The sequence below is a fragment of the Aedes albopictus genome, unplaced genomic scaffold (assembly GCF_035046485.1).
Source record: "Aedes albopictus strain Foshan unplaced genomic scaffold, AalbF5 HiC_scaffold_152, whole genome shotgun sequence".
Classification (NCBI taxonomy): domain Eukaryota; kingdom Metazoa; phylum Arthropoda; class Insecta; order Diptera; family Culicidae; genus Aedes; species Aedes albopictus.
In genome coordinates, this window is record NW_026916928.1 from 6,160 (window position 1) to 18,759 (window position 12,600).

Consider the following 12,600-nt stretch of genomic DNA (forward strand, 5'->3'; position numbering starts at 1 on the left):
CTGTCTGTCTGTCTGTCTGTCTGTCTGTCTGTCTGTCTGTCTGTCTGTCTGTCTGTCTGTCTGTCTGTCTGTCTGTCTGTCTGTCTGTCTGTCTGTCTGTCTGTCTGTCTGTCTGTCTGTCTGTCTGTCTGTCTGTCTGTCTGTCTGTCTGTCTGTCTGTCTGTCTGTCTGTCTGTCTGTCTGTCTGTCTGTCTGTCTGTCTGTCTGTCTGTCTGTCTGTCTGTCTGTCTGTCTGTCTGTCTGTCTGTCTGTCTGTCTGTCTGTCTGTCTGTCTGTCTGTCTGTCTGTCTGTCTGTCTGTCTGTCTGTCTGTCTGTCTGTCTGTCTGTCTGTCTGTCTGTCTGTCTGTCTGTCTGTCTGTCTGTCTGTCTGTCTGTCTGTCTGTCTGTCTGTCTGTCTGTCTGTCTGTCTGTCTGTCTGTCTGTCTGTCTGTCTGTCTGTCTGTCTGTCTGTCTGTCTGTCTGTCTGTCTGTCTGTCTGTCTGTCTGTCTGTCTGTCTGTCTGTCTGTCTGTCTGTCTGTCTGTCTGTCTGTCTGTCTGTCTGTCTGTCTGTCTGTCTGTCTGTCTGTCTGTCTGTCTGTCTGTCTGTCTGTCTGTCTGTCTGTCTGTCTGTCTGTCTGTCTGTCTGTCTGTCTGTCTGTCTGTCTGTCTGTCTGTCTGTCTGTCTGTCTGTCTGTCTGTCTGTCTGTCTGTCTGTCTGTCTGTCTGTCTGTCTGTCTGTCTGTCTGTCTGTCTGTCTGTCTGTCTGTCTGTCTGTCTGTCTGTCTGTCTGTCTGTCTGTCTGTCTGTCTGTCTGTCTGTCTGTCTGTCTGTCTGTCTGTCTGTCTGTCTGTCTGTCTGTCTGTCTGTCTGTCTGTCTGTCTGTCTGTCTGTCTGTCTGTCTGTCTGTCTGTCTGTCTGTCTGTCTGTCTGTCTGTCTGTCTGTCTGTCTGTCTGTCTGTCTGTCTGTCTGTCTGTCTGTCTGTCTGTCTGTCTGTCTGTCTGTCTGTCTGTCTGTCTGTCTGTCTGTCTGTCTGTCTGTCTGTCTGTCTGTCTGTCTGTCTGTCTGTCTGTCTGTCTGTCTGTCTGTCTGTCTGTCTGTCTGTCTGTCTGTCTGTCTGTCTGTCTGTCTGTCTGTCTGTCTGTCTGTCTGTCTGTCTGTCTGTCTGTCTGTCTGTCTGTCTGTCTGTCTGTCTGTCTGTCTGTCTGTCTGTCTGTCTGTCTGTCTGTCTGTCTGTCTGTCTGTCTGTCTGTCTGTCTGTCTGTCTGTCTGTCTGTCTGTCTGTCTGTCTGTCTGTCTGTCTGTCTGTCTGTCTGTCTGTCTGTCTGTCTGTCTGTCTGTCTGTCTGTCTGTCTGTCTGTCTGTCTGTCTGTCTGTCTGTCTGTCTGTCTGTCTGTCTGTCTGTCTGTCTGTCTGTCTGTCTGTCTGTCTGTCTGTCTGTCTGTCTGTCTGTCTGTCTGTCTGTCTGTCTGTCTGTCTGTCTGTCTGTCTGTCTGTCTGTCTGTCTGTCTGTCTGTCTGTCTGTCTGTCTGTCTGTCTGTCTGTCTGTCTGTCTGTCTGTCTGTCTGTCTGTCTGTCTGTCTGTCTGTCTGTCTGTCTGTCTGTCTGTCTGTCTGTCTGTCTGTCTGTCTGTCTGTCTGTCTGTCTGTCTGTCTGTCTGTCTGTCTGTCTGTCTGTCTGTCTGTCTGTCTGTCTGTCTGTCTGTCTGTCTGTCTGTCTGTCTGTCTGTCTGTCTGTCTGTCTGTCTGTCTGTCTGTCTGTCTGTCTGTCTGTCTGTCTGTCTGTCTGTCTGTCTGTCTGTCTGTCTGTCTGTCTGTCTGTCTGTCTGTCTGTCTGTCTGTCTGTCTGTCTGTCTGTCTGTCTGTCTGTCTGTCTGTCTGTCTGTCTGTCTGTCTGTCTGTCTGTCTGTCTGTCTGTCTGTCTGTCTGTCTGTCTGTCTGTCTGTCTGTCTGTCTGTCTGTCTGTCTGTCTGTCTGTCTGTCTGTCTGTCTGTCTGTCTGTCTGTCTGTCTGTCTGTCTGTCTGTCTGTCTGTCTGTCTGTCTGTCTGTCTGTCTGTCTGTCTGTCTGTCTGTCTGTCTGTCTGTCTGTCTGTCTGTCTGTCTGTCTGTCTGTCTGTCTGTCTGTCTGTCTGTCTGTCTGTCTGTCTGTCTGTCTGTCTGTCTGTCTGTCTGTCTGTCTGTCTGTCTGTCTGTCTGTCTGTCTGTCTGTCTGTCTGTCTGTCTGTCTGTCTGTCTGTCTGTCTGTCTGTCTGTCTGTCTGTCTGTCTGTCTGTCTGTCTGTCTGCCTGTTCAAACTTTGATCAGCACCCAAATCTTTCATTCCCCTTAGTGCATTTTCCTTTCGATTCATCCAGAGTGCATTTTCCTTGGCAATTTCTCAATGAATTTAAATCAGACACTAAATGGGTAAAAATAATCGTCAAACCGTTTGTTTTCCACGCAGCGTGTAAATTTTCATGAAAGTTGTGAAAGCTCCAGCGTGCACAAGAAAGCTCTTATTTCCGAAGCTTTCACAGTGAAACGCATTGAAACGGTCTGAAACATCTCCCCATGTTCCTAGAAACTAGAATTCCCACTCGGACTGTTGTCCCCGCTTACAACTTTCGTTCCGTGTCGCCACCTATCGGCCGACACTGCGAAACAGTTTTGACAGCCAAAGTGAGGAAAAGTCGTGTTCGGATCGATAGTCCAGCAATTTTCGCGATTTTCGCATGAAAATCTTCGTCCGATCGTCCGGAAAACAGCCCCCAAGATGAACCGTGCGCAGGTGGCCAACCTGCTGGACGAGGTGAGGAAATCCCCGGATAAGGGAACCGTCTACCGGAGGTTGGTGCGCGTTCGCACCGAGGTCATCAACACGGAAGCTGGAACGCAGCACTTTGTCGCCCTGGATGGAGTCCGATTGCTGGTGGGCCTGCTGGCCAAGCCGCACGAGAAGGTCCTGGAGGTGGTCCTCAGCATCCTCGGGAACTGCTGCATGCGGAAGGAGTGCGCCAAACAGGTAGGCTGGGTGGTGCGAGGATTGTTATTGATTTTTCTACATTCGAGAGAACATCCCACCATCAAGGGAGCATTGCACTCGATGTAATTTACGCATTAATTTTGAAAGATGTTTTAGCATTTTATGTTTTGTTGCAATTTTAGGCTTTTGAGGAAGGAGTGCTGTCTCCGCTCATTTCCATCATAGCAAATATTCCAAATCCGGCTATTCAGTGTCGTGGATGTCGATTACTAGGCAATCTGGCTCAGTTCCCGGTAATTACGCACGCCATCAGCAAGGACAATAGCAATAATACAACGTACGCCCTGACGTCGATTCTCACCGATTCAAACAACACTGCCGTCCTGATAATGTCTATCCGGGCCGTGAGACAGCTGTGGAACGAGAAACTCGTTCGTAATTTGATGATCGGCCAGGGTTGCATCAAAAAGATAGTTGATTTGCTTGTCAAATTTGCGAGGAATGAAGCCAAGGCATTGGAAAGTGTGGAAAGTCCCGCCCAAGGAGAATCGCTGGGTGAAGAGACGGAAAAGGTCGTCATCAAACGGTTGCACGCTCCCGACCGGACCATCACCAAGGAAAAGTTCAAGAACATTGTGCGACATATGGAAAACAGTCACCACTGCGACATTGTCGGGTACCAGTTGATCAAGAGCTACCGCTGGAAGGATTCTCAAGATTTTAAGATGCCGGAAGCACAGGAAACGGTAGAACTGTTTACTGGCATTTTAAAGTGTCTGCAAACTATTACGTCGACGATCAGCGCCCAGGTGGCCGAGGAAATGTACGGTGAGCAGGGTTGCGGTATAAAGTGTTTGGTGTTCCTGTGCTCCGAGAGCAGCCAATTTCGGACGTTGGCGTTGAAAATAGTTTCTCATTTGGCTTCCAATCCGGATGCCATTGGAAAACTGACTGCCTGTGATGTGATAACGATGGCTTCGGACCTAATCATGTACGCCAATTTAGGTAAGTTTCACTATTATATTTTATATTTAATATTAAGGACATTTTACAACTCCTGACTGGTTTCTGCTGAACGACACGTGTAGTGAGGCAGGTGAACCATAAGGAGTTGCTGACAATGGGTCCTCCACCTGTCCCGGCCCTTACTGGACTGGGGACCCATGTCTACCGCGGGTTAAGGCCCAAATACAATGTGGGCGGCATAGCGGCATGGCGGCACGACGGAACGAGCGCGGTGTGTTCTAAATCTGACTGTCATTATGCCGCTGCCGCTTTGCCGCAATTCAAAACACAATGCGAACGGTTTGGCGAACGGTTATTTGTAATTAAAGATGTGTTTATTTTGGTTGGCTGTAATCGCGATCGTAAATCTTTGAATTATTTTATTAAAATCATTAATGGCAAAAATTGCAAATGTAAAAATTGTTCAAGATTGTTAGGATCTATAAAACTTACAGGAAATGATGTTGGAAGAAAGTACATGCTGACAAATAGATTGTAAACACAATTTAATTTAACGTCTACGCTGGCAGCGTTCAAACCAAGGAACGAAAGCCCAGAGTAGAACCATAGATTAATTTCGTAGAACCGTCAAACTCAAATCAGATCGTAAACGACCGGAAGTTGTCCGCTGCTAAACTTTGCGAAGTTCTTTCATGAAACGGTCCCGCAGATGCTTCCATTCCTTTTTGTATCTTCAACTTGATACATTTCACGCCATATATTGCGCCATGGTTTTTGAACTTCGTGGAACGATATTTCCATGATCCATCGATTCCCAATCTTTAACTCCAAAACAAAGATAAACCATAAAGACAAAACACTCTGATAATTCTCATCGTACACCAATTTAAGCGTCTATTTAACCGTAGTGTGGCCAGCAAAAAAAACACCCGTAGAAGGCCGGCAGGGTACCCGGGTACCCACGAAATGGAAATGATCATATCTCAGCGATTTTTCCACCGATTTTAAAAGTTTTTGCCTCATTCAACTCAGGAACTCATTATCTATCGAGATCGTATTTGGTTGGACCGGTCCGATCACCTTGGGTACCGGAAAATCCGGATTTACGGATCCATGTTTTTATGCAATACAATATACGGGATTTTCGGTAGGTTAGTAGCAATTTCGGTACCAAGCATCGTAAAATTGCTTTGGCATATTGTATCTGACTGGCCTGGAATCATAAAACGTGTTGACTTTGAAACTGTGATTTCGGAACACGCTTCTCGTGGGGCCATGGTTGACCATAAACACTTTAAGATATCCTAGCCTTAACAATGTGGGTTTCAATATGGTAGAGGGACATGCTCCCAAAAATATGGATTTTCCGAAAACCACGGTGATTAGATCGGTCTAACCAAATACTTCCCCGATAGATGATGAGTTTCTGAGTTGAATAAGCTAAAAATTTCCAAAATCTATGAAAAATTGACAGAGATATGATCATTTCAATTTCGTGGGTACCCGGGTACCCTGCCGGCCTTCCACGTAATAAAAAAAATGCAGGAGCCCCTCCCCCTGCCCCTCCTCACTTTAAAATTCGGTCAACCCCATTAATAGATGTATATTCACGAGTTCTAAGATCTAACAGAGTTCCAACATCCTAGTCTCAACAACCATTAAAATATCGAGATTTGAAATTGAAAAAGGTACCCGGGTACCCTGCCGGCCACATAAGTGTTAAATGATAGTTGACCAACTGCCCACCCGTATGGCGCTTGCATCCTTTTTATTCGAGTTTGGCGTTTTGTCGCCACCTAGATGATGGCTCGGATCATGGTTGGCCAAACTCAGTCCTTTCAGTATTGGAGGAACATGATTATGTGGCTATGATTTGTATCGAACAATGTTTAAAGTGTTACGTCTGTTTGTCTGTGTAATACCCCGGACAGACATGTGATACGAGTATGATTCCTGTACAACGGTACGCAGTGTCAAGAAAATTCTAACAAGACTGACTTGAACTGAGAGAATTTTCAGTATGGCACTCATTTCAAGCGCAATTGTACAGTGATTCTTGTATCTTATGTGTGTCATAAGTATAATCATACCTTAATTTATCTTTGAGGTTTATCATTCTAGAAAATTTTCCAGGGGGTAACAAATTTATTTATGCAAAGTAAAAATCTGCTATTTTTTGGGATGGTGTCGATTCAATTAACACTCCCACTGCCATGCCTCCCAAACAGTGGGAACGCTAATTTCAACTTGATATAACTCAGCCGTTTTTCATCCGATTTGCAAAATTTTTGAAGCTATGAATTTTCCCAGCTTTCTAGATGAGTATAAAATTTTCAAATTATGGATTTGACCAAAGTTCTATTTTTGAGTACTCAAAAACTCGGAGCAAGTACCTTAAAAATGCTGTTTTTCTGGAGCCATTCCGAATGTAAATTAGTTTCCACGCTTATTTTAATGTTGAATTGCCCATATTAATAAAGCAAAATTATTGCAAAGAAAAATATGGAGATACTCATTATTTAAGACTATGAAATCTTCACAAAATTACGTATAATACAGAAAATTTGTATATTCGATTTGAACTTTGTATTCATCGCGACAACCCCTGTGTTTTATTGCTTGAAACCAATCACGTGCACATGAGAAATCTTTTTCTGAACGATTGTGAAAAGAAGGAATCTCAGGAACTAAAAATTTTTCATAAAATCACGAATAATACAGGAAATTCGTATTTTCAGTTTGAACTTTACGTCCATCGCGACAATCCCCATATTAAATTGCTTGAAAATAATCACGTGTACATCAGAATACATTTACAGATAAATAGGGACAAGTGTGAATCATAAAAACTACAAAATCTTCACAAAATAACGTACAATACAGAAAATTTGTATATTCGATTTGAACTGTGTATTCATCGCGACAACCCCTGTGTTTCATTGCTTGAAACCAATCACGTGCACATGAGAAATCTTTTTCCAAACGATTGTGAAAAGTGTGAGTCTCAGAAACTACAAAATTTTCATAAAATCACGTATAATACAGGAAATTAGTATTTTCAGTTTGAACTTCACGTTCATCGCGACAATCCCCATGTTATATTACTTGAAAACAATCACGTGTACAAAAGAATACATTTACAGATCAATGGGGACAAGTGTGAATCGTAAAAACTACAAAATCTTCACAAAATTACGTACAATACAGAAAATTTGTATATTCGGTTTGAACTTTGTATTCACCGCGACAACCCTTGTGTTTTATTGCTTGAAACCAATCACGTGCACACGAGAAATCTTTTTCCAAATGATTGCGAAAAGTGTAAATCTTAGAAGCTACAAAATTTTCATAAAATCACGTATAATACAGGAAATTTGTGTTTTCAGTTTGAACTTTACGTCCATCGCAACAATCCGTATGTTATATTGCTTGATAATAATCACGTGTACATAAGAATACATTTACAGATAAATGGGGACAAGTGTGAATCATAAAAACTACAAAATCTTCACAAAACTACGTACAATACAGAAAATTTGTACATTCGGTTTGAACTTTATATTCATCGCGACAACCCCTGTGTTTTATTGCTTGAAAACAATCACGTGTTCATGAGAAAACTTTTTCCGAACGATTGTGAATAGTGTATTTCTTAGGAACTGCAACATTTTCACAAAATCACGTATAATACAGGAAATTTGTTTATTCGATTTAAACTTCGTATTCATCGTGACAAACCTAGTGTTTTATTGCTTGAAAACAATCACGTGTACATAAGAATACTTTTCAACGCGAAAGTGAGAAGTGTGAATCTTAAAAAATACAAAATCTTCACAAAATTACGTATAATACAGAAAATAAGTATATTCGGTTCGAACTTTACATTTGCCGTAACAACCCCTGTGTTTTATTGCTTGAGAACAATCGCATGTGCATAAGAATACTTTTTCAAAACGAATGTGAAATGTGTAAATCTTAGGAACTAAAAAAACCACAATATTACGTGAAATACTGGAAATTTGTATTTTCAGTTTTACACTTCACGTCCGTCGCAACAATCCATGTCTCTCATTGCTTCAAAACAATCACATACATACATAAGAATACATTTCCACAGCGATAGGGAGAAGTATGAATCATAAAAACTGCACAGTTTTCACAATTTCCAACCACAAATACAAACTTCCTGTATTATACAAGTTTGTATTTGTGGTTGGAACTCAACATGCGTATGATAAGTATGATTCTTGAAAACTACAAAATCTTCAAAAAATTACGTGAAATACAGGGTTTTACTTACACATGTTTTATCTCTCGCTTCAGCTCTAGCGATTGCTAGCTCGATTTTATTTGTGATGGAAGACGTAAATTAGTGTCAAACGGGCCGCTCCTTTTATGTGCATTCAAGTGAACTTAAATTTACATGATTTTTTCTGAGAGTGTACACTTACATTTTGACGACGATGATTCACGATACACTGAAAATTTTCAATGTTGAAAATTGTTTCTTCGTTCTTTAGATAAAATCATAAGATAATATTCTGGAATCTGCAATTCCCCGCATAAAAGTACGAAATTCCCTCCTATGGGGGAATTCCCCCTGGTTGAAAACCACAGGTATAATGCAAGATAAATGTATTTTAAGTTCGAGTTCAGCATCAATCGTGACAACCTTATTGCTTTTTTGCATGAAAATAATCAAGTACATAAGAATACATTCTCAGAATGATTGTGAGAATGAGGAACTATTTGAACTACAATATCTTCACAAAATTACGTAAAATACAGATTTTTTTATTTTTGGTGAAAACACAACGAACGTTAGCGGTATCCTCTTTGTATAGTTATTTTGAAATAACCTTCAGTTGAATTGTTCCGAGTACATCCTTACTGGAATCTCTCTAAAGGTGATATTATATACCCATACCCGAGCAGGAGCGAATAACTGACACATAACTGCAGCATACCAAAGTCAGGTATCATACCTAGACTAGGTATTGGTAGGTTATCCTGGTACTGAAAATAACTTACTTTGGTATTTTGTAGGTATTAATAAAATACCTCAACCAGTTATTGGTTTGGTTTTGATGACTGCATGATGTATTATTCAATTATGGAATAATCGCTATTTGTATGAAAAAATAGCCGATTATTATTTAGGTATTGCCATACCTGATGTCATGATTCACGTGTTATGTACAGAATACCCACCAGTTATTATTTTAGGTATTTTACCTCTTATGCAGGGCTGCTTAATACCTCATTCAGGTTGTTGGTATTCTGTTTTCCATACCTGAGTTTGTTATTCTTCAGCTATTTTCTCCTGCTCGGGTATACTGCATGCACTAATGTCAGAGCATAATCCGACAGAAATGTCAATGAACGTATTTCCAGAAGGATCCTTAGAAGAATTCAAAAAATCCTAGAGTTTATTCAAAGAAAAATGTTTGGAAGAATTTGAGAAGAATTTCCTGGAGGAATTCCTGCTGCATTTTTGAGAGAAATTTCGGGATGAATTCATGGGAGAATTCCGAAAGAGTCTTTCCTGGGTGAATTCCTGAAGGATTCGCTGGAGAAATGTATGAAAGCACTTTTAGCATGTAAGTATCTAGATGTTTATAGTAAGTCATTGTGACTTCTGCATAATCAAAAACCTGCCCTGCCGTGACTTTTTTGTGGCATGTGTGTTGCTTGAAAGATTCCCTGGAGGACTAATAGTCTCGCTTATTGAAAAAAAAATACTAATGGAATCGCTGAGTAAACTTCTGAAGAAATTGCTGGAGGGGTTACTGAAAGAATCCTTGGATAATTTCCTGGTTCTTGTATGCATCTTTATTAGATTATCTTCCAATACTATTCGCTGCATAAATTCCTCCAGAAATTGTTGAAATAATAAAAAAAAATCAAATAATCCTGGAGAAATTCGTGGGTACATCCCTGCAAAAGATGACTGAAGAACTTCTGAAACTTCTGAAGGAACTTCTTACCACATTTTAGAAAAGAACCTGAGAGGAATTTCTGAAGATATCACTTGTAGAATTCCACGAGCAATCCCTGAAAGACTTTCTGGAAAAATGCCATAAGAATTTCAGAAGGAATCACTGGAGTATTATCTAAAACTATATCAAGAGGAATTATTGGATAAACTCTGGGAGGAGTCCTTCGAGAAATTTTTGAAGAAATCTTTTGAGGAATTCCTAGAAGATATCCTATATAAATTTCATGAGGGTTCCTTGGAGTAATTTCTTAAAAAAATCCTGAAGGAATTATGGGAGGGATCCCTAGAAAAGTTTTTGAAGAAATCTCTTAAGGAATTCCTAGAGAAAGTCTTGGAGGAATTACTGAAGGAACCTCTGAAGAAATTCTTGGAGTAATCCGTGAAGGATTTCCTGGAGGAATGTCTGAAGCAATTCCTGAAAAAATCTCTAGAGAGAATCCTGAAGGAATGCATGGAACAACTTTTAAATGAATTCCTGGCGTAACCCCCTGAGGAATTCTTGGATGAGACCCAGTAGCAATTCCTGGATAAATACCTGATGGAGCTCTTGGAGCAACTCCTGGTGAAACATCCAGAGGAATTCTGGAAGGAACTTCTGGAGAAATTTCTAGAAAAATCCCTTGAGAAATTTCAGAAGGATTTCCTGGAAGAATCCTTAGAGGAATTTCTGGAGGATTTCCTGGATGAATTTTCGAAGAATTTCCCGGAAGAATCTCTGGAAAAATCTGAAATCTGCAAGATGTCCAGGAGCATTTCCTGGAAGAATTCCTGAAAAAATTCCTGGAGTTATTCCCGGAGGAGTTCCTGGAGAAATTCCTTGATAAAATCCTGAAGGAATGCCTGGAGGAATTCCTAGAAGTATTCCTGTGAGAAGTGTTGGAGGAATCCTTGAAGGAATTCCTGGATGAATCTCTAGAGAAATTCATGAAAGAATTACTGGATGAATTTTTGGAGATATCTCTAAAGGAAATCTGGAAAATTTATTTTTCTGCAAAAATCCCTTGAAAAATTCCTGAAGGATTTTCTAGAGGAATTTCTGAAATTTTCGAAGGAATTACCGAACTAATGCCTAGTGGAATTCTTAGAGAAATTTGTGAGAAATCCCAGGAGGAATTCCTGAAGCAACTCCTAGAGGAATTTCTAGAGGAATTCCTGAAAGTATCCCTGGAAAAAATCCTGGAAGGATTTCTGAAGAAATCCCTAGAAGATTCTTAGAGGTATTTCTTAGAAGTATTTCTTGGAGGAATCTTCGAAGGATTTCCTGGAGGAATTCTTGAGAAACGCCCTGGAGAAATTCATGGAGAAATCCCAGGAGGAATCATTGAAACAATTCTTGAAACAATATTTGGAGTAATTCTTGGAGAAATGCCTGTAGGAATTCCTAAGAAATCCTTAAGGTATTCCTGGAGAATTTCCTAAAGGATTTTCTGGAGAAATGCCTGGAGAAATTGCTGACATAATTTCTGAAGAATGTCCAGGAGCAATTTTTGTATCAACTCCTGAAGAAATTCTTGGGGCATTTCCTGGAGATTTTCCTGCAAGAGTTCCTGGAGCAATTCCTAGACTAAATCCTAGAGGAATTCCTGGAGATATTTCTGTGAGAATTTCTGGAGGAAAATCTGGAAGAATTCCTGAAGGAATCCCTGGAAAAATTTCAAAGGGTCTTCGTAGAGATAATCCTTGAAGAATTTTTGAAGGGATCCCTGAAGGATTTCATAGAGAAATTCTTGGATGAATTTATGACAGAATTTATGGAGGAATTTCTAGATCAATTCCTGGTGAATTTTCTGGAGAATTTTCCTATATTTGAGGAATGCCTGCATGAATTCCTGGAGGAATATGAAGAGGGATCCCTGAAGGAATCGCTGAAAAGAACCCTGGAAATTTTTCTTCATGAATCCAAGTTGGAATCCCTGGAAAATCCCGGAATAAATTCCTGGAAGAATGCCGAGGAGAATTCGTAGTGGAATTCTTGGAGGAACCCTTGAATAAACTCCTGGAGAAATCTTTGGAGGAATTCCTGTAGGAGTCTGGAAAAACCCTTGGAGGAATCCCCTGAATAATTACTGGAAAAAAATCCTGTAGGAATTCCTAGGGAAAATCCTGATGGAATTCTTGGGGGAATCCCTATAACAGTTCCTGAAGAAAACTCTAGAGGAATTCCTGAAGAATCCCAAGAATTTCCCTAAACAGTTCGTGAAGCAAGTACTGCCCAGCATATACACATGCAAAATGGTCATTGGCAGAGGAAGCTCTCAGTTAATAACTGTGGAAGTGCTCATAGAACACTAAGCGGAGAAGCAGGCTTTGTCCCAGTGAGGACGTTACGCCATGAGAGAGAGAGAGAGAGAGAGAGAGAGAGAGAGAGAGAGAGAGAGAGAGAGAGAGAGAGAGAGAGAGAGAGAGAGGAGAGAGAGAGAGAGAGAGAGAGAGAGAGAGAGAGAGAGAGAGAGAGAGAGAGAGAGAGAGAGAGAGAGAGAGAGAGAGAGAGAGAGAGAGAGAGAGAGAGAGAGAGAGAGAGAGAGAGAGAGAGAGAGAGATGAGAAATTCAATGAGAAATTCCTGAAGGAATCCTAAGAAAAGTTACTGAGGGAATTTTTAAAATAAGTTGTTCCAGAAAATCACAGAAGGAATTCCCGAGTGAAGCCTTGGAGAAATTCCTGAAGGAGTTTCTGGAAGATACCCTAGACGAAAG

The 12,600-nt window shown here is 41.0% G+C and overlaps 1 protein-coding gene across 1 annotated transcript in view; it reads left to right on the top strand.

Annotated features, from left to right (window-relative positions):
• The first annotated feature begins 2,574 nt into the window (after positions 1-2,574).
• The window catches only part of LOC115254010 (uncharacterized), a 28,042-nt gene continuing 18,016 nt past the window's right edge, over positions 2,575-12,600 (top strand). The window contains exons 1-2 of the mRNA XM_029858502.2: positions 2,575-2,980; positions 3,124-3,946. Coding sequence (XP_029714362.1) covers positions 2,732-2,980; positions 3,124-3,946 — 1,072 coding nt within the window. The 5' untranslated portion in view covers positions 2,575-2,731. The remainder of the gene's footprint in view (positions 2,981-3,123; positions 3,947-12,600) is intronic.